Source organism: Rhea americana, unplaced genomic scaffold, assembly GCF_003343005.1.
Source record: "Rhea americana isolate MKP2758 unplaced genomic scaffold, rheAme1 scaffold_5, whole genome shotgun sequence".
Taxonomy (NCBI): Eukaryota; Metazoa; Chordata; class Aves; order Rheiformes; family Rheidae; genus Rhea; species Rhea americana.
Window position 1 is genome coordinate 3235541 of NW_028186645.1, and position 25287 is coordinate 3260827.

The window sequence follows — 25287 nt, forward strand, 5'->3', positions numbered from 1 at the left end:
ATCAGAAAAATTAAAAATCGACGCCAAACAAGCAGTGTCTCGTGCTGCTGAATGCGATGCCAGTGCAACTTGTAGACATAAACTAAACTCTGCACCTTGTAGCTGCAGAAAAGCCTCTGGAAACAGGTTATTGATAAACTTTGATGGCGAGGAGCAGCATCGCCTGCTTTCAGAAGTGTTAGTCTTTGTGCAGCTCGGATCCTGAAACCGATCTCTTTGGTAACCCAGCTAGGGAGTGTGTGATCGGAGCTATTTCCGTTAAGCATGTTGATGTTACAGTAAATGTGACATGTGGGTGTTGATTGAAGGGACATCATTTTCAAGCCTACTTTGGGCAACACCCTGAAGAACAAGTCACTTATTTGTGCTCCCTTGTGAACTAGGCTGAGCTGCACAAGGTCTGGATTTGCTTTCAAGGTAGCGGTGGCTGTGCGCAGAGGACGTTGCATTCATTACACCACAGTACGTGTGCCAGGGCCTGGCCGTGGCTGGGTGCAAGGCGGGGTGAGGGGGCTCCGACCGCAGGCTCCACTCTGCCGCGAGAGCCCCAGCTCACCCCAGAGAAAGGYGGCCGGAGGGCTTAGTCAGCGCTTCGCCCGCAGGGGCCGGCAGGTGTGGGGCAGCCCAGGCACCCGTGGGCGCCCCTTTGCTGCGGCGCTGGTGTGGTGCCCCTTAGCCCCCACGTTACCAATCCGTGACCGAGCGGCAGGAACAGAACATGGGGAGGAAGTCCGACATGCAGCGCTTTGGCCCGGGACCAAACTGCTCCCTCGTCCCCCTTCCTCTGCCTCCCTTCGATGCCGTGTGAGGGGGAAAAGCAAGAAAGAGAATAGGCTGATGACTTTTCATTTTCTTTGTACTTTTGGTTCTGCAGTACAATAAAATTCCAAGAAAAGAAATTTCCACTACCTGGACCCGRCCTCAACCCAAGCCTGTGAACAAGTATCTATGGGTTTGTCTTCTGAGGCCTTCGAAATGATTTTTCATAGTACCATCTTTTTCACTATTAATGAGTATGATTTTGAGACATTTGACAGGCATAAAATACTTAGCGGGTGCATTTCTTCAAATATTAGGCATATGAGTATGGTACATGTGGGGCACATACGCTGAAACAATGTCACCATGCTGGAACAGGAGCACTCATGGTTTTGTGGCAGTGCCTTTATGGAGTTAAGAGAACTGTCCATCCTATTTTGTCATGGTAGATAGAGCGCTCTGAGATACAGCTTAGAGTCCAGCCAGCAAGTGTAATGCTCTTCAGGGTAAGGCAAATAATTTTGCTGGTCCAGCTGCATGAATTTCATGAAGCCATCGAGTGACACCAGTGTCACTGATGTCCCCTTGCTAAGCTCATCCCTTGCTCTCGGTGTGCTCTGCAGGGAGGCATGCAGAGCCGATCGGAGGCTTCCCTGGGTGCTGGGAAAGTGCTGGGCACACCTTAGCACACCTGCAAGAGCCATGGCACGGGTCCGGGCTGGAAATAGCTTGTTTGCATTTTTTTTCCTTTTCCCACATAAGGGAGATGAGATGTTGAGATGTTTTCCAGTCTCTCTCTCTCTCTCTCTCTCTTTTTTTTTTGGTATGGCTTGCTTTTTCCTTCTTCTTCTTCTTCTTCTTCTTCAAAAAAAAATATATATATATATACTCATGAGGAAACACCTTCCTCGCCCTAAACCCAGCTACCAACAAACAGAAATAAAACCACAGAGTTAAATTCAACTAATGTGAAGCAACTCATTTTAAACCCACAGACACAAGTGGAGTCAGAACTTTAGATTGAGACTGGCCTAAATTKCCCCATTGGTATTAAAGGACTCCTTAAACAGTATAAGATCTTGGCTGTTGTATTAACCAGGCATGACCCGATGTGTTACGGGCTGGACTTCCAGGCTTTTCTCTCTTTTTCCTTTGTGGGTTTTAAATCTCTCCTGTAATGTTATTTGAATGTAGGTTTTTAATGGCTTAATTGAGTTGTCAATAGGAAGCCTTTTATTTTTATTTTTTTTATTATTCTGAGTAAAAAAAATGCAAATTGACATGGATAAAATGCATTTAAAGATCTATTCAGTATTTTGTTTTTCATTCTTTTATGTCTGTTTTCCACATCCTGAATGAGGCAATGTAATATAGCTTTTGTATTGTTGGGTATACGGCTGGTCTCATGCTTGATGATTTATTAAACTAAAATCTGAAATAGAGCTGAGTAACAAATCTTTGATACTTTGGAACCCAGTTACTACCGATCACGAGGGCTCCGTGCACCAAGAAAACGAAAAGCTGATTTTCGGTAACGTGAAGACTGCCAAAATATGAAGGAATACCAGATGTTATTTTAAAAAAGTGCCATTGCAGAGTCCTTGGAAAGAGAGAGTGAGAGAGTGTAAGTGAATAGGCATATGTGGATTTAACTAATATTCAAATGAACTGGAGAACTGAAAAGAAAGAATTCTCAACAGTTTAGCTGTTAAAGCCTCCTTCATGTTTCCACAGACGCATGGTCAGGACCCTTATCAAATGCAGCAGTTTTGCTATGTTTTCTGAAAGGCACAATTTAAATCACAAGGAAAAAAAAAAAAGTCCTCACATCAAAAAGATAATATGAAGTTGAGATCTGTGCTTTTCTTTTTGTTTGTTATATATATGCCAAAATTCAGCCTTTGTAATTTGAGAGACATACTTTAATCTGAAAGCTTTACAGGAAAGCTACGTGAAACTAGTAACAAGCATTTTCTCCCTCTGCCACTTTTATTTCTTATGACCCTTGGTTCAGTTCTTATTTTCATGTTGTCTTTCCCAGCTCTTTGTCCCGTCTCCTGTGTGCGTATGTGCGTGTGCRTGTCCCCGTGTGTGTGTGTGTGTTTTTAATATTTTGACACTGGGCTCCCCCTTAATAGGAATTCTTCCCAGAAATAGTGCACACATTTCTAAAGGACCCTTTTCACAGTCCTTTCCTTTTGGCTCTAGAATGATGTATATGTAATTGGTAATTAAAGGTGCAAGCTCTCTTCAGTATAAACAATATTGCTCAATGCTAGATCATTAAAGGGAAGCGAAGCACTAAATAATTACCTTTTGCATTGTGGCACACAGACGTCCGCTCTCTTCTCAGCAGTCCCTGTTCAGCACAGGGTTATGGTTACATTTGCACTAAGGCAGGGCATCTTTTCATAAAATAAATTGGTGAATTAATTATGTAGGACTGTCTTCAAACTGCCTTTAAACTTAGATTAAGGGGAAAAAGGAAATTAATAGTTTTCAGAAGGGGTATTAGGCTTTGTGTTCGGTAACCTTGTTGCGAGTTAGAGCTCGTGCCTTCCCGTGCCCATCTTCGTTTCCAGCAGGATGGTTCACGCTCGGGCACCTCTTTGGGCTCCCAGTCCTTTTCCCTCTGCTGCTGGTGCTGCTGCCTGGTATTCTGCTGTTAGAGAGCTCTGATGCAACTGGTAACACAGCTGGTAGATAGACTAATCAATTATTTATTCTGCAAGGGGAAACAGGGGGCGATTCTTTTTCTGAACTCTTTTGCAAAGCTCAACCATTTTTTGCTGCCAGGTAATATATTTCACCTTCCACCTCTTGTCTCTTTTCTGTGTGCTTTTTTGCACTTTGCTAAAGACCGGGACAAGACTCCTTTTGTTTTCGGCCAGGAGGAGGACCCAGATCTGGGTTATGACATCTGTTTAGCTCAGTCTCACTTCTTCGAGGTACTGCTTTCTCCAGGAAATTCATACRCAAACCGTTGGTGCTAACGGACAACATTTTCCCTACTGTTTTTTTAATCCTGATTCGATTATAGGTTTCACTCACTGATTTACATACTGTTAGTTCCTCTGTTTTGTTCAGCCCCAATCCTATAGTCCTTTCAGAGGCAAAACAGCCTTAGGCAAAAGTCAGTGGAAATTTTGCCTGAGTAAAGACCAAGGTTTGTGTGATTTGGCAGTTACAGAGCAGAACAAGAGAAAACAAACCAAAAAACACATTTTGCCCCAGAAATGGATYGTGATCCATAATTATTTTATAATGTAAGAATTATCTACAAAATACCCATTAAAAAAAAGAAGCACTGTGCATGATTAAGTATGAAATCAGGAGTTACTTGTTTCTTAGAAACTGATTCAGGTCACTCAGAAATGCTTTCTGAATCTTTTGGGGGTAATGGCATGAAATCCGTCAGGTTCATGGGCAAGATTCATACAAAAACTTTTAATGACCTATATAGCAACTGTGTAGGTATTTGGCATCAGGCAAATGAGTGGAAGATTTAAGTAGTCCAGTATACTAAGTAATGCTCCGTTCTTTCTCCCACTATATATGCTTTCGAAACACCTTAACTTCTCATTAGACCATATTCTGCTTACCTTACTCTTGTAAATGGTTTGCCATAGCTTGTGCTAACGAGTGGCCGGTTAACCTTGCTGCTATCTCCATAAAGGGACAAGGTGGTACTATTTCTGTATGCTGCAGGAAGCCTGATCCTGCTTCTTCAGAGCGCTCAGGTAGTTCTCCCCCTGCTTTCCCCTTCTCACTGAAATCAAAGGAGAGGTTTGGGTGTGTAAGACTTGCTGAATGGGGCCTTTGCCAGGTGGTGGGGAGATGCTGTGGGAATGACAAGGTGGGATACAAAAAGAAAAATCGCTTCAGAAAGTGACTTGGGGCTCGAACGTTTGCAAAATGGCTCTTTGCAGATATTCTTGCAGCGCTGGCAGCAGTGGGAAGGAGCTGTCAGGAAAGCTATGCCAGGTCAGCCTTTCCATTTTGTTTCAGGCAGGCTTGGTTGCAAAATATATTGAAATCATTATGGGAGAGCGGAAAAGCTGAGAAATAAAAGAAAGATCTAATCAAGCTTGGCTTCTTTTGGGGGGAGGCTGGGCCTCTTGTGATGAATCCTTTAGAGTCTGTGAACATTCAAAGCAATCTCTCTCTCTTCTCCCCTCGTCCCTTTCCTCCCTTTCTTCTTGTCCATGTAAAGCAGAGGCTGACCATGTGGAACCGGCAATCGCCGACGAGGATGAGAGCCTGGCAATAGCAGAGCCGGGTGGCATCAGCATCGCCGCAGGCGGGACAGACCCCGACTTGTTAACCTGTGGACAGTGTCAGATGAACTTCCCGCTGGGAGACATCTTGGTTTTTATAGAGCACAAGAGAAAACAGTGCAATGGCACTGGTGGTGCCTGCTATGAAAAGAGCATGGATAAGAGCAGCCCTCCCCCCTCCTCACGCGCCGAGCTCAGGAAAGTGTCAGAGCCAGTGGAAATCGGGATCCAAGTCACACCCGATGAAGAAGACCGTCTTCTCACGCCTACAAAAGGAATTTGCCCCAAGCAGGAGAACATTGCAGGTACAGCATGTTTTACACTCAATCAACTGCCTAGGTAATCTTTTAACGAGAGCCCTCTAGAAAGTGCCATGAAACGGAGGCTTCAGTCACAGGTCTTTGTAGAGCTATCAGTCTGGAGGACCCTCACGGCCACACAGGGCTCAGCAGGGTGGCTCACCCCATGTTTAATTCAGGGTAGCTACCTACGTGCAGAACAGCTGTTTGAGAGAGAGGACTCTGCGGTACACACAGGAAAAAGCACAAGGTTGGGATCAGAGAAGCCATCTCAGGAATGTCCTTAAGCAGGTAGCTGTGGTAGGAGGATAGGAGAATTGGGTGATACACTGATTTCAATCCGGTGTGGATACCCTGTGTAACACTCAGACTCAATGTGAAGGGCCAGATTCCAGCCCCGCTGAAGTCAATGGAAAAAACTCATTGGCTTCAGTGGGAAGATTATTTGGTTCCAAGGGCTGAAGTGAGGCTTCATTGAATCCTTGCTTGTTCCTTCTGCTGGGAGTAGGTTTCAGCTGCCTTGTCTGAACTGCTGACTGTGCCACCTATCCCGAGTCTCTGCATATTGCTGGAACTGGGTGGGAGACTCCATTCAAATGCATACCCCAAATGGGGCTCTTGAAAGCGGAGACAAGAGCAAGAGCTGGGGCGGATGAGCAGGTTATGGGCATTTCTTTTTCTAAAACTCTTGAGCATCTTAGAGAAATTGGGTGTGTAGGCTAAAGTTGCTCCAAGGCAACTGTAACGTGGTGTAGTTAACATTTACTCAGCAGATCCCCAGTGGTCTCACTGATAGGCCGGCAGGCGATGGTATCTACCTGGGTGAGCTGTTCTGAAACGGCTCCTGCAGAGTGCACAGTGTGGGGCAGCTTCCGGCGCACAGAGTGTTTCTTCTCTCTGCAGCCGTGTACTCCTCTGCAGCGTGGTATGCATTGCTCATGCTGGGTGTAAGGAAGGCTGTGCTCCCTGCTAGAGAGTGGGCTTTTTATATTACACAGCAGGATATCCCCTCAGCCTGGCCTTTTGTTTTTCAAGTGGGCTATGTCCTTCCGGTACAGAAACCAGTGGCAAATCATCACTGCTGTCAGTCTCCCAGTTTCTCTAGGAATTTTCATATGGGATTAGAGCTGATGGTCCAGGGTCCTGTCTGTAGTAGAGATGTTCCTGCAAGGGGATCACAGAAGGCCTGTGTTAAGTTACATGTGTAGTGGCAGAACCTCTCGTTACAACTGAATCTTAAGAGTTTTCCTGCTTTTACCATTGGAGGTCTCTGATTCAGTCCTCCCCATCTATTATGGGCTTGGCCATCAGGAAAAGGAAAATCTAGGATTGGAACTGCTGCAGTTTTCCGATCCTCCAGATCTCCTCTCTTAGGAGAGGGCATATGCAACCCATTGACTAGACTGTTGTCTTCTATGAGTCCTTCATGGGTGCAGTCACCATCTTGGCATGGGAAGGCTTGGAGTTTTGGGGGCATTAGAAGTGGCAGCATCCATTGTAGCATTATAGTCAGCCCTGCTGTAAGACCTGACCCCATCCTTTCCTCATGCTTTGGCTATTGTGAATGCTTTTCCTGGCAGATATGACCCCTTCAGGGTATAGCAGCCTTCAGGGGCTAGACCTCCTTCCCGATTGATGGGACCAGAAGTAATGAGAACCATCTTCTTCAGTCTGCTGAAGGCATCCTGAATGGTGCTGAGCACTCTCAACAATTGTTGGTCTGTGTAAGCCGATGGTGCTCAGCCCTTGCAGATGCCCAGTGCTTAGCAAGGTTGGTCCTGAAGACTTATGCTGTAGCCATAGTCCAGATCTCATCTCTTATTAATCTGTGCCCAAGTTCAGTTGATAATACAGTATCTCAATGGGTATACCTAGCTCAGAGGCTGCCGTCCAGGGTCTGTGGGTCAACATCAGTGCCTTTGCTATGCCCAAAATCCACTGAGAGGGGGATGGGACATTCACATGTGGAAAAGGCATAAAAAAAATTAAAAAGCCAATCCAGAGCACCTAAGCTCTTTCAGACTAAACTGAATATCAAATGAAAATATGTATGAAAGATTTTGAATTGACAAAAATAAAAGGGTTTATCATTTGATTGGCATTTTCTCAGCGGTGCGTGGAGATAGGAACATCCACTACATAGTGCAGTAATAATGCTTTCTCAATTAGAGGCCCAGCTCCGAGATAAAAAGGTGCACTGTCCTTCCATTTTTTTTTTTAATAGCAGCGGATAGTTTTCAATAGTAGGATAAAAGCTTCACATTACAGCCATGGAGGGTAGCCATGAAAAACCCACAGAAGTCATTCACTGGAAAGGCTTTAGTGGGATATACCAAACCCCTTATTTATATTTCAATAGAAAGGCTTTCTGCATTAGCCAAGAAAATCAGAATCTGCATTTAACATTAAAGGTATTTCCCAGTGAGCGGCTGTAGAGCATTGTTGTTAGATTTGTTAAAAAAAGAGACTAAATACGATTTCATAAAAGGGAAACTTAATCTCTAAGGCAGCTTTCTCCCACCCCGCCACCCCCTTCCTTTATTTTTTTATTTTTTTGGTAATAATGCAACAGCCTACAGTATTTTTACTTTATATGTGACGAAAGATATTCTTAGCCTTTCTGTACTGCGACAGGAAGAATGAATTTCTTTATTCCACCAAGAAATATGTAAAATAATCCCTTAGAAGTATGGGGAGATATGTTTGTTCAAAGCATTTAAAATGTTATTTTAATCAAAGGCACAAAACACTCTACATGCTGTGTCAGCTAAAGGAGACCATTACATTTTAACAGCAAATCATGCTCTTTTTCCCCCTCCTAGCTAGCCTCCCCCCCACTTTGAAACTAACTTTTTTTATTAAATAAAAAGGGAAAAAGATTAAAGAATAAGAAAAAAAACTTCAGTGGCTCAAATATATAAAGTAATTTAATATGGTGGAAGCATTAATTATTTTAGCTTAATTGAATTCTGAGGACTGCAGTAGTTGCATTTTTGTAGACAAGCTCTGTTTATTATTTCTTTGTGTAGATTAACAGTAAAGGAAACATAGATAACTTTCAGTTATTTATTGTAAAATAAATGTGTCAATTCATGTGTAAAGCAAGCTGTTCAAAGATAATTGAGTCTTTATATTTGAAGAGGGAAACCAGAAATCACCCACTCGCCACTCCGGCTCCCTGAAATATGCTGCCACTGCTGCTGCCCTCAAATAGGTTTCTGCTACTCTCCTTGATCTTGTGTTATTTTTGTAGACCTTCTTACTCGGTTGAAATGATTTGTGCAGCCTTTTGCTGTGTGACTGAGCAGCAAAACGTTACAGTTTCCTGTAGCTGAGTGTAGTGAGGGTAAGACAAGTGCTGAGCCTGGCTTTGCCATAGCACCTTTCTTCCCTCTGGGCTTGAGGGTGCTTCACGAGGCGCGCCGGGCTGCAGCACCTTGCAGAATATTAACTCTGATGCAGGGTGCTCTGGCACTGTGAGGTCTTCTTTCCTTCTTCCTTTCTTTCTTCTTGATAACTCCTCTTACCCTGGTCACTGAATCCCTCTTGACCAGGTGGCAGGACTCGTGCTGCTGAGAGGGAGGCAGGTAGATCTCAGGAATCTGCAAGAATTTGCATGTGCGCTGTGCAGATCTCCAGCTGACATTTCTAGATTTCAGCAGAGACAAAGGTAACTTTATCTCTGCAATCAGCTTTTAAAGACTTCCTGATAATGAAGTCTGTAATCTTTCCCTGACTTATAACTTGCAAATCCAAGCTTTTTCAAGCCACTTGAATTTAGTTACCACTGTCCACAAGGCATGTGGTAGTACGTTACCTTGCGCTATGAGGACGTGACTTGCTTAGGAGCAGTTTGTCCTGTAAAGCTTTGTTCGAAATTGGCTGACCTGTCTGAAAATCAGTTCTGCCTCTCATACAGAGACATATGTATTAAACTAACGTACCAGACTGTAGCACAGCAAAATCAAGTAAGGCCAGTGAATTAGCTAGGAGTTATCAGTCACTGCTTCTTTTGCTTTATCAGTGGCAGATATTTTGGAAAGTTTGACTACMATTCTATTTCTAACTCAATTTTAACTTTCATATTTATGAGATCGTGGGCATGACCAGTTGACCAGTTCTGGCAGAAAGTGGCCCTGGAGGGGTGGCTCCTGTTGTCCTTTGATGGTGGGTATCTCCTGTCATCCTCTACGCTCTGCTGGCTTAGCTGGTCACCAGTCTGTTCACTAGCAGGGTTCTGTGAAATAATCCAGATTAAAGAAAAAAAAATACTGAATTGCTTGTTTTTAACTTTGGATTAATTGACAGAGCCCAGGCAACGAGCAGAAGAGTCACTAAACTATCAGAGCAGAGGGGCAGGGGAACTCTAAAATGAAGAGAAGGGAGCCTCCACAGGGGACAAGGACCACTTAGACCAGATCTTCTCCAGCTTCACTGGTTCATCTGATAGTTACCTGTTACTGTGCTCTGGGCAGCTTCCCCTCCCAGACAGATAGCCAGAACTGTAGCAGAGATTCATTAAGACAGCTCAGTTAATTTCTGCAAAGACAGTGCTAGGAAAGGGAAGGGAGTTGATTTGAATTCCTCGTTCATGCCACCCGGGCCGCCAATGCTGGGTGCCATACATTGTGTACTTGAACTAGATGTGCATCGTGCAAAAAGGCTCCCTGTCAGATGCGGGATTTAACTGCAACCCCTGCTCCATGAATGTTCATTTCAGGCTTTTGAATGGTAAAACTGCCAGTGAGAGAAACTAAATAACTCGCATGTGCTGGAAGCCAGAGATAAACACCGCCGCAGGTTGCCATGAAATAGGCTATTTGATATATTTAGAATTGTTATTTTTCTCCAAATTAAGATTAGTTAAATCCATGTGTGTTGTGTGAGTGATTGTTAACTCAATGGCATGGATTATCCTTTTTTCAAATCATGACAGCTAATTATTACTGCTGTCTACTTGGAGACATTCACTTACAGAGTACCATTATGGACCCGTGCGCCCATATTAACTGTAGGACTCAGACAGCCATCGTGATGCCTTCACACTCAAGGGAAGGAAAATGCAAGACGAAAAACCTGAGCTTGATCGCCGGAGATGTCAGGCAGGTTGGGAGCAGGTAGCCTGAGCAGCGCCGAGCTGGCACGAGGCATTGGAAACCAGTCAGCGTTGGCCGTGATTCCCTTTCCCAAGCCTGCTGAGGCACCGGATCCTGCCACCAGCAGCTCTTCAGTACGGTGTTTCTAGCAGGACTAATTTGTCAAAGCGAGGCTAGGAAAAATGCTACGTAGGAAAGAAGAGGCTTCCAGAGATATGTGGTAACAGAGCCTGAGAAACCTGGGTTACAGCTGAAATCCTTTTAGCGAGGCTTCTCCAGGCTTGTTTCTTCTCTCGCCTCTGCCAGGTTTTGCCTGCTATCAGCAGCGTTACCTGGCCTCCTCCGGCGTGTGGGGGATGAGAATCTGCAGCTTTATCCCGTGTTCAGCAATGTGTTTTGCTAATTGGTGTACCTGAGCGGCGTGGGGGGCACCGGGCAGGGATGCGCGGGGCGACGGTTTCGGCCTCAGCTCCTCGGAGAGCAGGGTGTGCCGGTTTGCCGCGGTTTAATGAACTGAGTCGTTTGCCGCCGGAGACCTCAGTTGAGGTCCTGACTTGGGTCGCGAGGAGCAAAACAAGTCGGGTGATCTCACCCGGAGCCCTGCTGGCGCACGCTGCCGCGCGGGTGCCACATGAGGCCTGTCGGAGGCTCCYGGGACGCCAAAGCCTCTGGCCTGGCGTTTCCGTGTGCCTGGCGGGGGGAGGAATGGCAGCGCTCTGCAGGGATATGTTTCCGCTCCTGATTGCCGGCGATGCCCCTGGGTGGGGACGGGGTTGGGAGAAACACGGGTGGGGTGGGAAACGCGACTGAAAACAGAGTGGCAGCGCTGCATCCTTCCCATCCCTTCCCTCCGCGAGGGGCCGTGCAGGCCGCGCCGCGCCGTCCCCACGGCCAGGCGGCCCCGTGGCAGCCCCTGCTGCAGAGGGGCCTCCCCCGTTTGCCAGGGAGCAGGGTCTCCTGCGCAGACACCCCCCGCCCGCCACCCCCGTAAGGCCAGCTCTAATCCCGGGAAGAGCTAAAGGTGAGAAACCTGCTTCTTACGAAACCCTTCTTTTTTCCCCTTGCTTGAGCCCCGCCGCGCCCACGTGGCGCCGCTCCAACGTCGGCCGGGCAGCCCTCGGTTCCAGCTACGCCGGGGCGGCCGGCGTGCCGCGGCCCCTGCCCTGTGCCCCCGCTCCCCCGCTCCCCCGCTCCCCGGCTCGCGCCCCGCCGCGCGGGCACGCGCGCGTCTGCCGCGGTCCGGTGTGAAATCAACCACGCAGCGTCTTAAAAACAGCCTAAAAAAATAACGTTGAGGAATGTTATGCCCTCAGTTCTCCCTGCTGGTTTTTGGATTTTTTTTTTTTTTTTCCTTTTTCCCTCCTCTCACCCTCTCGTGCAGGAGGAGGGGCAGAGGTGGCTGCCCGCGAGGGGTCCGGCTCGCCCCGCTCTGCTCCCCGTTCGCCTCCGCGCGGGGTGCCGGGTCGGTCGCGCCGCCCAAGCGGGCGCTTGCCCCCAGGACGCTCGCAAGCGCGCGGGCAGCCGAAGTGGAAGAAGAGAGCTCCCTGTTGTTATTATTTCCCCCCCCCCTAATCTCGCTTAGTTATAGTCATCTTAGGTTTTACTTGTGACAATACTAGGTAAAGCCTTTTCGACAGAAGTGCCATTTTTCAGGCTGATGAGAGAAGATTTAAGAAGGTCATTCAGTACACATGGCCAGATTCTTTTTGCTCTGAGATGGATGTGTATCTTGAGTAGCTCTGTTAGAGCAAATTTATACATTTGTGTCAGATTTGCACTGCCGTTACCCTTTTTAATTCAGTGAAATGACTCCGGATGTTTTCAGCGGCAGGGCCAAATCAAAATGCCCCCAACAAAGTGTTTCTTTGCCTTTTTGGGGACTTCTTAGGAAATTACTTGGGCCATGTGGGCAACCAGAGAGCATGTGTATTTCTCTGATAATTGTTGGTATGAAAAGATAGGTAGATTTTTAGTGAACATATGATGCTAAATGATGAAAAGACACTGGTCAGCTGGTAATTAGCCATTTTTCCTGATAATTTTGCAAGCAACTGTCAGAAAGAAAATAAAAGCAGTGCCCAATTATCATATAGACTAGCTTTGACATTTATTCTGATGTGACAAATAAGAATAGACTTGAATGCACACTGGAGTATTGACTGCAAGAAGGGAGTYTGCATGAGTTTGCAGGGAAATTTTGCACTGGAATCTAGCGTTTTTGGAAGTAGTATAATGTGGAAAAACTGGCCTATAAATACAAAAAGTTGCTGTTACTCTCCTAAGGTGAGTAAATATTTAAAGGCACAAAAAACWGTTGCTTTGCCTTAGCAAGACAGAAGTGCTGCTGTAGCGTGAGGCAACCTCCCTTCATGTCTTTTCTATGTACTCTTTTGCTTTCTCAGGCCATGTTTGAACTGCACTGCCTATACGCACAGCGACCAAATCGGCTGTGACATAAAGGTTGAACCTTTCTACTTTTTTTCTTTTTTTTTTTGAGATTGGAACATTTTTCTATCAGAGCTAGAGAAAAAAGAAGCTGAAGTAATCATGCTTTTTGTACAAGAAAGACTTGGATTTCTATGTCGTGTCACCTAGCTTCAAAGGGCATAGATCTAGGGGCTGGGTTTCAACTCCGGCTTTGGTGGCCGAGCAGGAAGGTGGGAGAGCAGAGGGTGACAAATCGAGGAGGGAGGCGAGGTGAGGAGATGACACTGTCCCTTAACGGACAGCCCTGGAAGCCCCGGGAAACTGGGCAGCCCTGGCTTGGGAGAGACGTGCGCTCACCTCAGCAAGAGCATCGTTTCCAGCACGGTTCCTTCTCCCCGTTCCCTCCCACCCTCCAAATGGTAATTGGTGGGCTGTGCAGTATAAATGTTTTTAAAAAAAAAARGGAAGAAAAAGAAGAAGAAGTGGGTGGGTGGGGTATCTAGGGATTTGGTGTCTAAGCTCAGGAGTTAAGCCGGAAATCCCAGAGATGTAATGAAAACAAAACGGACTTTTCACTCGCGCTGTGGCATTCTGGCAGTGAGAACGCTTTCGTGAGCCAATGTTTTCATTGTAGGTTTTCTCGAGAGAAGTAGTGGAAACGAATCGTTAACCCCTTAACAGGAATAAATGCGGTTGCTGCAGCAGGGAGAGCAGAGCGCTCTGGGCTCTCCGTGGCCCTGCTGGAGAGCTTGGGYGGGTGTGTATGTTTGTGTGCAGTGGGCAAGGTGGGGTAGATACCGCTTGTAAGAAGTTTAATAATCCTAATGGCAGATGTGAAGTGGTTACTTAGTGGTTGTTGTTTTTTCCTCTTTGCATGTATGCCTTTGCACGAAGATTCAAGCACGATCAGCACAAACCGCTGCTGAGCCCGACAGCTCTTAAACTCGCTCTCCCTCGCTCCTCTGTTCTGGCATTTAGCAGTGCATTTCTTGAGCGAGAAAAGGGGGACACTACTCTTTGGTCCCTCAGCAGGGTCGTAAAAGCTACAGATGGAAAAGACCTACCAGGCAGCAGATTCCAGTTTTCTTGGCAAGGGGGAAGTACAGGATGTGTGCGTGTCACAGGCATGCTACGTATATGTCTTTAAAAGTCCAACGACTTGGACGGGATTCAGCATTACAGGAGTAAGCCCCTTCATTAAAAATGAGGGGTTTTGGGGAGGAAGGGAGATAGGAGTGATAAATCTGCTTTAACTTAATAGCCACTTTTAGTGAAGAGATTGTGTACCCCTGTCCTCCCGGCTCTGATTAGACTGCACTTTATTTTGATACTTTATTTCACCATATTTCTCTTTCCACTCTCTCATTAGAGTCTTTTATCTACGTGTATTCTTGCAAGCAGCATAGAGCATCAGCCCCTGCTCTAGCTAAAGAGTATCTAATCTACCCTTTAGCAACTCGGAAGAGCAATTAAAATTATTATACACCTTCCTGGTGTCCTAGATCCTCCGGTCCCGTCCCTGCGTGCAGGTTCTGGGAATCGGAGTGCTCTGCATGGTTTGGGCGTAATTGCAGAGCTGCTGCAAGGGGCTGCGGCGCTGCAGCTGACCTTGGTGCCTGCGTCTGGCCTCTGAGTAGATGCTTGCCTTCTTTCTTTCCACTTTGACAGCTTCTCCCGTCCGCACGCCATCCCCTCGCTCTGCCCCAGCCCACTCCTTGTCTGTTCACRTTGTGAAAGCACTGCGCCAGAGAGGTATTTGCGAATAAAACTGTCTTTGCAATGAACAGGGGCTGAGGAGAGTATCTGCTCTCCTGCACTTCCCCGTTGGAAGGGGGAAAAATAAAAAGGAAAGAGATGCTTCTGAATGTCTACATTTTTTTTTATATCCCACTGCTTTTGTAATGGTCATTTAAACAAGGTAGAGTAGTGGGGGAGGAGAGAACAGGACAAGACTGCAGACAGGGATTAAACAGCCCTGTTCTTCTTTTCAGACATTTATTATTTTCAGAGTCAAACCTGTAGCCAGCTAATATAACTGTAAAATCTCCTTTGAATTATTGGCAAGGCACTCTGAAGTCTTCTATTGTAGCTGACGTTCTTGTGTGCAGGCAAAATCCAGATTTCAATTTAGCACCTACTTGTTTTATTTTCTTTATTAAAACAACTCCCAGCTCATTTTTTGCTTTTCAATACCCCCTTTCGTTTCCCATTTTCTAGAGTGCCCTATTACTAGCTCATAAAAAGAGTTAGAAACTGAAGGGAAGTTTCCTGAGCAAGAAGGAATTTTTTTTTGGGGGGAGGGGGGCTTTTTTTTTTCCCTATGGCTTGGCCTGGAGCCAACCTGTCTTTCAACAAGTAGTGAGCCCTTCCAAGTTGAAATTTATAGAGCAGAGTCCAGGTTCAAGGGCTGGAGCCCGCCAACAGCTCCAGCCTCTTTGTTACTGATTAATTCTGCAAGCAGTTCAGCTGGTTTGCTCACTTCTGCCTCCTCTTCACAGCACCGCATCCCGCTTCGAGGCGGCTGCCGGCTGCCGCTGCTTCCCCCCTCCTCCGCCTTTCAGCAGCCCGCTCCCTTCTCACTTAAGACTCCCCCCCAATTCATTTTAACCCCATGCACTCCAAAGTGCACCACGGCAACTTTACAGCAAAATGAAAAAAAAAATCCCTTGCCTCTGCATTTTTTTTAATTTTCCCCCCTGCAGCTAATTTTAAATGTCTGGAGCTTCCCATTTCAGTTCAGCTCATATTAACGATTGCTTCTTGGCATCGTTTGGAAGCAAAGTTCCCAGGTTTTAATTAGTTTACTCAAAYGCACGCAGCGGGGCAAAATAGTTTCTTTCAGCTTTACCTGCAAAGGATGTTTCCTGTCTCAGCGAGGGGGTTTCCCTCGTGGAGGGCTTTGAAAGGCAGAAGTTTTCAAGTGGTCTCAATATGGGGCCCCACAAGAGCCAGTGAGGGAGGCGAGGGGGGAAGCAGCAGGGAGAAAAAAGGAAAAGAAGAGTTTGGGAAAGTACCTTCAAATGAGGACGGTCCCAATCCTGCCACAACCCAGTGTCRAGTCGTAACCTTACTGATGTCAGCGGGAGTTTTGCCACTGGCTGCAGTGGAGCCAGGATTTCATCCTTGGCCTGTGCCGAGAATGGTCCTCCTGCATGCAGCGGGATTACTGATGTGCAGAAGGTTAAGCATGTCTGTAAGCGTTGGCAGGATTAAGATCTGTGCGGGTATTTTCAGACCAAGTGAAATGCATGTGGGAGGTTTTTAAAGAAGAAAGTGCATGGGAGTTTTAAAAAAGGAGAGTATATATGAGCCTGCCATTTTTAAGTGCCTTGGGGAAAAACCTAAGTTGCTATTAAAAATACCGAAGGACTAATGTGTTACTAATTGTGACACAATTAAGTTCTTAAAAGTATTCGATTGTGAGTCCCAAGAAAATAAAAAGATGAGGATGAGTAGCCAGAAATTCAGGCCTGTGTTTCAGTTCAAACATTTCTTCTGTATTAACTAGAAATAAAAGCAAGCCTAGAGGTTCAGTTTACTGTGCATCTTGGTTATCCTGCTCCTAAAAGTCTACTTTTAAGTTGGTTATTTAAAGAATTAAAAAAGAACAACAACAAAAAAGCAGTTCAAACCCAGTAGCTGACTGAGACCCCTATATGTGGCTTTACCAGAAAGCTCTTAAATTCTTGTTTAAACATTTCTCCAAAGCTGTTACTTAGGAAACAAAAATGTGTGCTGTTTGTCTATAGCAGATTAAAAGTTTACTTTTAACATGACAGCTTCTCAAATCTAGTGTCGGAAACATGTGTCTATTTTATAGTATTACAAAACAGGTCTGAACCAGAAACAGTATCTTTAGCTAAGATATTAATGAGGTAGAATTTGTGGCTTGCTTTCTCTTTAAAGGTTTATAACCAGAGACCTTTTCTACGTCTGCCTCAGGAACTTTTGTGCATACGAATGGCAAGCACATGTAAGCCACACTTTGAAATTTAATAGTTAACCTTAAAAAAATTTTAAGTTCAGCAAAATGTAACTTTTTTTTTTTTTTTTTTTTTTTTTTTTTGTTCATGGACAGCTCTTTGTAATGATCTGGCAGAAGAATCTAAAGGTTTTTTTTCAAAACATTGATAATTTGAGCACTGGAAAACTGAAGCACACACAGGCTCTAAGAAGGCTTTCACATCTGCCTCAGCCTGTGTGCTGATTCCCTGGGGTCCCATTTATAACAATCTAACAAGATAGAATCTGCCTTTGAGTATCAGTAAATATGGCTAAAGATCACAAAACTGTACTCATAATTGTTCAAGACTAAAAGGCAGACTATAGTGTTTGAATAATGTTTATGGCACAGGGCTTCCTTGCAGAAAGACGATAAAACAATCAGCCCCCAAGCCCCCTAAAAACCCCAAGTCCCCAATCCAGCCCCCTCACACTTCATTAAAGAACACTACCCTCATTTTKCAAAGTTCATCATTTTAAGGCGATGCACTCTATTTTTGATTTGGAAGTTGATTGAGGAAACCTGATTGGAGCTGTTCCTTGAAAGAGATGTGTTCTGCACTTCTCCGTTACCAGCGTTAATGCACAGGAGCGGAAGGCATYTTAGCTGGCACCAGAAATGTCCACCAGCATCCCCAGGGCAGGGAATTTTTCACAGTGATCTTGGGCTAGCTTCAACCTTTCTRTGTCTCCCCTGTGGATGAGGACAGAAATCCTCGGTCTGTGGTGCTCCTGATCTGACAACTAGCGACCATTAGAGCTATTTAAGCAGGGGGAGATTATGGATGTGGTGGTGTCTATAAGAGATCCCTGCAAAGGCACCTGCTTGTGCTGGAAGGACCGAGGAGCTCCGCTGCAGCGCCGGAGCCCTGCTAGCGCTCACCGCCGGCTTTGCTGAGGGYGATGGGCAGCTTGCAGCAGCAGTTGGATAGGTGGGGTGTCGCGCCGGCGGGTAGTCTGTCCGCGCTCCGTTCGCAGGAAGCTTGGGAGCTCCTATTGTCTCGCTGTTGGGGGCTTCCCTGCTGTCTGGAAAGGTTTATTTTTTGAGCGATAGTGAGTGGAGAATGCAATACAGATGGGTCTGTTTCGCTCTCTCATTAGCTCTTTTAAGACGCTTGTTTAAATGTGTTCACTTTGTTTTGCAAGCGGTAAATGTCAGTGTTTCAAATATCACTGTTTTTTTTTWAAAAAATTGYTCTCTGAAAAAACCCAGGCCAGGACTTTGATAAAATGCTGGTCTAGAAGTGGCGAGGACGACTCCGGATATGCACAAAGGGAGATGACGTGGGAAAGAGTTTGTGCTAACTTGCATTCAGGGCTGCTCCCTCTTGGAGGCTGCTGCTGGCGCAAACCCTGCACCGGGGGTCCCGGTGGGGGGAAGGCAGAGTGCCAAAAGCGAGGGTGGAAGAGCTGCTGCTGGCAAGCGGGAGGAACCGCTTGGGACTGCTGGGTCGCTAGGGTGCCTGGAGGGTGTGCTGACGGAGACGTGGTGGACTTCTAGAGATAAAATCCTGTGTTTTAGGGGACAGGTTTAAGGTGCAGAGAGAAGACCTGGAGGGAGAGACACGTGTGTTTCCCCACAGCACTTGGTTCTTATCAGAGGAAACAGTGGGATGCTTGTGGGTGAAACACCAACCTGGATAAGCAGAGCACTTTGCTAGCAGAAATGCTGCCCCCATTAATAACGGAAGGACCTTTGCTCTTCTGAAATCATGCTCAAATACTTCTGGTTTCCACCCACACCACGCTCCTGTCCCTGCATTTCTCCCAGTAGTAGCTGTGTGATGGCAGTGTTCGAGTAGGGCCCGAGCAGCGTCATGGAGCCCTTCTGGAGGGCAGGTCTGGGTGGCTGGACACCTGAAACGCAGGGGACCACCAGCCCTTTCTCTAAACTCCCAATYCCACCTTCATCCCCCCGAGTGGAGCAAAGCCAGGAATTTTTAGTACTCATCTGGCTAGTTGATGTTGGTTTTAACCCTCCCATCTCTTTGCCAGCACCAGCTTTAAGCCGCCCACGTGAGCTATGCAGATACGTGCTCTCATTTCTCAGATGAGGCAGCGAGATGCGAATGGCTCGATTTTTCCAAAGTGCCTGGCTGCGTCCGGCGGGGCACTGGGGGAGCCCGTGGCGCTCAGCACTGCGCTGGATGAGGCCGCAAGTGTGGCTGTCCAGTCCTCAGCCACGGCAGGCTCAACGGAGCTGTGGCTGAGGGCGCCTGCCCTGGTGCAAGCCCTACCCTACCCTTCTGTGCGTGCACTGATGTTCCTGAGCAAGCCCCAGTCCCTGCAGGTGCAGGGGCTGTCAGCAAGCTTCTCCCTGCYGCCGCCCTGCCCCGAGTCCTCAGCACGATGGTTGCATTAAACAAACGCGAAATCGCAGGCAGGGCGTCAGGGTGGGCTGAGATCTTGCCTTCYCCCCCGCAGCAGCCCGGGTACCAGCGGCAGCAGTGGGGTGGAGGATGGGAGCTTCTCCTGGTGCCACTTCCCAGCGCCTCGGCAGCCTCGCTGCCACGGGCACCGCGCCAGAAGATGGCTTCTGCCTCTTAACCGAGTAAAGATCTAAGGAAATTTCACTTGCGAGCCCGCAGTAGGGCCCTTCCCCGGCTAGGTCCCCTCGGAGGGGACGAGGAGCTCGGCCGTCCATGGTGGCCGTGTTGGGATCGAGCCGGGTGTCCTCACTGCGGATGGGAGTTGGGACTCCTTCGCGCTGCATCCCCGTAACTCCTGCGCTAAGGAGGAGGAGGAGCGGGGGGTGGGGGGGGGAGAGAAAGAGAGGAAGAGAAGAAAAGATCTGTGGCAAAATCATGCGACACCCACGTAAATATTGTTTGCATGGATTGGGTCCTTCATCTTTTGTTAGCAGCAGCTTGTTAATTAACAGCAGATTAGTGCTGCTTTCTTCTGACACATGAATATATTTTGGGCTAGAAAATACTTGTGCTCAATAAAACTGTGTGACCGAACAATTCAGAAAGTACGAGCGGAGCGCCGTAATGGATTCCCTTTCCATCCCCTCCCCCCCCGCCTCCTCCTCCCTCCCTAAATGCAAGCAGATTTCTGCAGTCTAGTGCAGAAGAGACACGTTAAACACAGCTAAATAAATCATGTTTACTCTTGGCGTTCTTGGTAGTGAAAAATCTGTCGGCTGTTTTTACTTCCTTATTTCTCAGCATTTGCTTCCTACCTGTTTTTGAGTGCGTGCCCAGAAATAGTACTTTGTCAAATGAGCGGATTATGCCAACCAGCACTTCTCTCTGCCAAGGAAGCTGCTGGATTGCAAAACCCGGTGACTTCTTTTTTCAGTGACACCGTGATTCTCCCCTTTTGCCCCCCCCCACCCCGATATTAGGATATAAAATAAAAGTATTACAATCTTCAGAATGAGAAAGCGTAACCAGATCCTGGCGATTCAGGAGCCCAGATTAAGGAAACTTGAACTTCTGTTCCAGAAGCTCCCTTTTAAAAAGACTGTTTGTGGAGGTGAAGGCACTGGAGAGAGCAATAATAAGAACCAGACATTTTTCCTTTCTCGTTACCGTTCCTCCGCCCCCCTCCCCATGGGAGTGGATCCTGTTTCGGGGGTTTTGCTTCTGCAGATAGCTCCACAGCTGGGTGTGAAAGGCAGCTCAGCCTCTGTCCTGACCGAGCCGGCTCGCCAGCTCGGCTGCTGCAGATTGCGGCCTCTCACCTGCTGTTCTTGCCGATCCCGGCGAGAGCCTCCCTCCGGGGAGGGCTGCAGCAAGGGCCGGAGAGCTGCACCCCGTGCGCAGCTATATTTATCTTGGGGGAACATCTGTCATCAGCAGGGGAGCTGCAGCGAGTGGAGGTGAACGTGGCCCAGAAGGCAACTACTCCGCTGGCAAGCGACAGATACCTCCCTGGGTGTTAAGCGCTCCTCTCCGACTCCCGCTAGCAACTTTTCTAGTCGCATGGGCATGGTCCCATTCTCCTTTATGTTGTTACCGCGGATGCCTCTGATCCCAGGTGCGAGTGTAACAAGGATCAGAAACCTTGCGGACTCTCCCTGTTGCATTTTAAAATTAGGAAAAAAAGGAGAAGAGATTCTTTTCCCCATTAGAGCGTTGCATGTGTTCACTTATTGATCACAACGGAAGGGCATTATCTTGCCTCCAGAGGAGCTTTCATTCTGCTTTCAGTGGGAACAGGGATCTGGGATGGATGATGTTTCTGTAGTTCTCCTAAAGCCCCGCCRCTGCTGCAGTTGTGGCTGAGGGCCGGGGCTGGCAGGGGTCCTGCTGCCCGCTGCTACCAGGCTGCTGCGCGGCTGGGACGGGGCGCGGGAACCGGGCACGGCTCCTTCGCGCAGCGTCGCGTCCTTGCGCCTTTACGAAGCTGGGTATTTGCCATAGATTATTAGTGCTGTCAATAGCACTGTGTCTTCAGAAGCCAAATTAATTCCTTCTTCCACTTTACTAAGTCCAAGAAATGCCAGAGCAGTTTCAGAACAGAGGAAAAAAATAAAACAGAATCAAAGTTTGCATGTTACGATTCCTCTGAATTTCTGGTGGGAATACTCTGCGATAGAAATGATATTTCCATGGAGGCTTCGGCTGTCAGTTTGTTTAATTACATTAAATAGTGGTATAAACCTCGGCAGAACATAAACCTCTGTTACAGCCAGTCATTAGAATATTGAATCATAAGGAATAATGATATCAGTGCTAACTTGTTATAACAGTCTTTATTATATTAGTGATTGGAGTGTTATTTAAAAAATAAAGTTTGTTGTGATGGTTTAGGTGAGCGGACATATTTTTTTGATCACCTGTTAAGAGAYTGAGAAACTGATTTAAATTTATTACAGGGAAATAAGAGACGCTTAGAGGAAGAATTATTAGATCACTGCTTGTGGCTTTACAATTTGATTCTACTTGTACTTAAAGAAGGTTCATAATACTTACTTCAGAAATGCCATCCACATGTAGAAAATTAGGGTTAAAAGGACTACTTTGTTGAAACTAATTACAGCCCAGTTCAATATTTTCAGTTGGTGACATTTTAGTGATTTTGCTTGTAATGCAAGAGGTTATAGAAAGATTTGGTTAGAGCACTAAGCTCCCGTTTGACTGTATTGACATTTTCATCAAAAAACAAAACAAAACTGGCCTTTATTTACTGGGGTGATAAGTATGAATTTAATATAACGGTCTCATTCTGAACATGGCTTTAAAGAATGTCTTTTGCTTCACTTTGGTTTGTACAGTATCTCTGTTTTGTTCTCATTTATTTTTATAAATACACTTTCCTAAGTAATCATCTTTGGCTTCCATTTCAAGCAGATCTGATAGTAAAAAGTCTTTTTGTCTTACAGTTTTATCTTATGTGGAAGGATGCTGTTCTGTATAAATACATTGGTGAATTAGGAGTGATGGAAGAAACTGGTCCAGAGAAAATAGACCCATGAAAGAACGCCCTGTACTCAAAATGGTTCTTACTTTCTTGCAGTTGATTTTGCTCATAGTAGTGTCATATTGCAAGGAACAAGGGGTTATTTTTACTGTACTCGAGATATACCTCTCCAGGTAGGGTTCAGTCATCCCATATAATTAATACTTGTAACAGGCCAAATTCTGTGTGTATTGGTTTCTTCAGATAAAACTTCTCACTGTGTTATTAGCAGCAGGATTATGCTGCAGGTTTGCAACATGCTTCCTCATGCAAACGAAATGTCATTCATTCTAGATTATTTCCCTTTTTTAACTTACATAATAGCCTGAACTAGATTCTTTGGTTGCTGGTTTATTTGTCTGCTTTCTCTCCTTAATCAAAACCAACTTGTTTGGTTAACTTCCTAGCATCTCTTCTGTTCAGAGCACATTCTTTATTTACTCAGTTGTACTGTTGTCCAGTAAACTGAGGACTGAAGTTGCAGATCCTCCGGGTTCCCCTTGTTTGGTGGATTGTTTTACAGTCTCCAGTTGATTGCTCTGCTCATTTAATTTGACAGTTTCAGTTATCAAACTTGAGCCTACTTGTACACACATGGCTGCAATGCTTTTCGCCTGGGAGATGCAAAACTCAAAGGGAATCCTCATTTTAAAAATCTGTTGCCTTTTTGTTTCTTAAGATTGCTTGCTCTGCTTTGCTTGTTTAAGTTTGCTGGGTATTAGTGAAATGCTCTGCTGAATGTGAACAGTGCTCTGTGCACAAGGGTAAATTGGCGAATTATAAATGTGCAAATTAATGGGAACCCATCGCCATGTGCATACACGCACCCGCAGTGTTAAATTAGTTATAGTGTAAAGTGCTCATTCACCTAGACTAGACAGGTAAACTGTTTTTCACATTGAAGTTCAGCATTTACAAGGTGCTTACATTTACATTGCTTTTGGCAAGGGGTGAGCCAGAAAAAACAGGAGCTGCTTCTTCCCCGAGAAACTCGTGCTTGTATATCGATCCGTGCTTTGCAGAGCCCTCGACATAGCCCGTGGCCCTCCTTCCACTTCTAGCAGCGATACGGTTAACAGTGCTGCTGTTTCGTACATTGCTCGTACAGAGTCTTTTTGGTTTCCAGGACATTTAAYGAAATCAAGGTGATGTCCTTAGCCAGTTTGCTCAGATGGGGAGACTGAGGCATGGAGGGGTAGAGTGACTTCAACCATTCATCTCCTTCCTCAAGTTCCCTCATGCCCAGGAGTTCACTTTGCTACCAAATAGCTGAAGAGCTCCTAAAGTCTCGCTTCTACCTAATACCACCACTGATTTTTTTTTTTTTTGGTTACATGGGGGAAAAAAAAAGAAAATATTAATAGAAGGCAAAGTTTAGAGCAGGGAGGACATGCTCATTGGAGCAGCAAATTCCTGCTGGTGTCTTCCGCAGGGGCCGTGCGCTGCCCGAGGATGCTTGTGCRCGGCTGCCAAGGGGCTCAGTCCCGCGCGGCCCCGTCGGGGTGAGCCCGGCTGCGTTGCGGCTCCGGGATACCTGTGGCTCTTCCCTGACCAGTTYRGCTCCTTCCTTGTAGCCCCCTGGCYGTACTYTCGTGGCCYAGCTCTTAGGTGACTGGCAGCAGTGCTTCTCTCTGACTGCTTGCACATATTTTTGCCTTTGCACCAGTCCTCTGAAACCACTCTTTCCACCCACTGCGTTCCTTTATTAATTCCAGGGCCTGTTGAATTGCTGTGATCGTCTATTTGGGGTGCTTATATATGTTTTAATGATATCAAGAATATTTGCTGGTGCATAGAAATATTCACAGTATAATCAGAACAACAACGACAAAAAAAAAATCAGTCCCACAAGGGTTTCTGTAACCATCGAAACTCCCCAAGACGCAATTACAGGAGTTGGGGAGCAAAGTTGGCAAAATCGATGCACCGTTTATTGCCAGCCCCTTGTGCCGGCTGGAAAACGGACCCCGCAGACCGGGGGATTATCGTGGTTTTGGTTAGGCAGCGACGGTCCGGGGGGTCCTGGGGCTGCAGCGCGCGGCGCCGGCCGCGTCCCCGGCGGGACGGGGGAGCCAGCACCGAGCGTGGCGGGGGGGAGCGAGGGCCGCATTCAGCCCCCGTGGCCTCGTTTTCCCCATAGCCTTCATCGGGGTAAGCGAGGATGTTCGGTTACCCCCGTGGTTTTGCTCCAAGGAGGGGACAGGAGCGGGAGCCCCCGGGCCCGGCTGCTTGGGGTGGCCAAGACCCTGCACCCAGCTTCCTAAAATGCGGCTTTTGGCCCTTGAAACGCAGCCTTGCGGGTGGGGGGGGGCTGCTCCTGGGAGTGCACGTGGTCTGCTAGGTAAGTGCAAAAATACGTGTGTGCCGGGGTCTGCCCTCGCTGGGGGAGCCTGCGAGGCACAGCGCGCYGGTGCGGACCTTCCCAAACGCAGACTTCTGTGCAGTGAGAAGCGCTGCGCGCTCAGAACAGGGTATTTAGATATATTAAGATGTTTATTAACCACACGGGGTGTTCCAAGCTCGGTTTATTTATCTTTGCAAAGTGCTTCCAGATCTTTGCGTGGAAGGCACTAGAGAAATGAAAGGCGTATTATTATTGTTATTATTGTTGTTGTTATTATTATTATTATTACAGCATCCGACTACTGACAGGCAACCACAGCTGCATGCTAAATTCAAGACGCTGAAATTTAGAGGCTGATTTTTACAATATTGACTCTTAATACTTTTCCACATCGACTCCATGTGCTGAAATGCATGTTCACCTGCCCTGCTGAAGTATCATTATTCTCCAGAAATATGTAAATGGAGTGCTTTTAAAGAAAGAAAGAAAACGTGTGACAGAAATATTAAGTATTCACATTTATGTGATAGGACTGAACTGCCATTTARAAAAAAGAGCTTCAAAGCAACTAACTCCATGAGCTGTTAGTTGCTTCTGTGTCATTAAAAGAGAAAAAGCATTGATTAAAATAAAGCCAAAGCATCTCACAGACAAAAGATAACATTTACGGTGTT

General features: G+C 46.5%; 1 protein-coding gene across 3 annotated transcripts in view; it reads left to right on the forward strand.

The window, feature by feature from the left end:
- The window catches only part of BCL11B (BCL11 transcription factor B), a 91031-nt gene that overhangs the window by 9438 nt on the left and 56306 nt on the right, over positions 1-25287 (forward strand). For 2 of the 3 annotated variants that reach the window (XM_085317470.1, XM_085317472.1), the window contains exon 2: positions 4973-5341. In XM_085317470.1, coding sequence (XP_085173596.1) covers positions 4973-5341 — 369 coding nt within the window. The remainder of the gene's footprint in view (positions 1-4972; positions 5342-25287) is intronic. The other variant, XM_085317471.1, reaches the window with a different exon arrangement.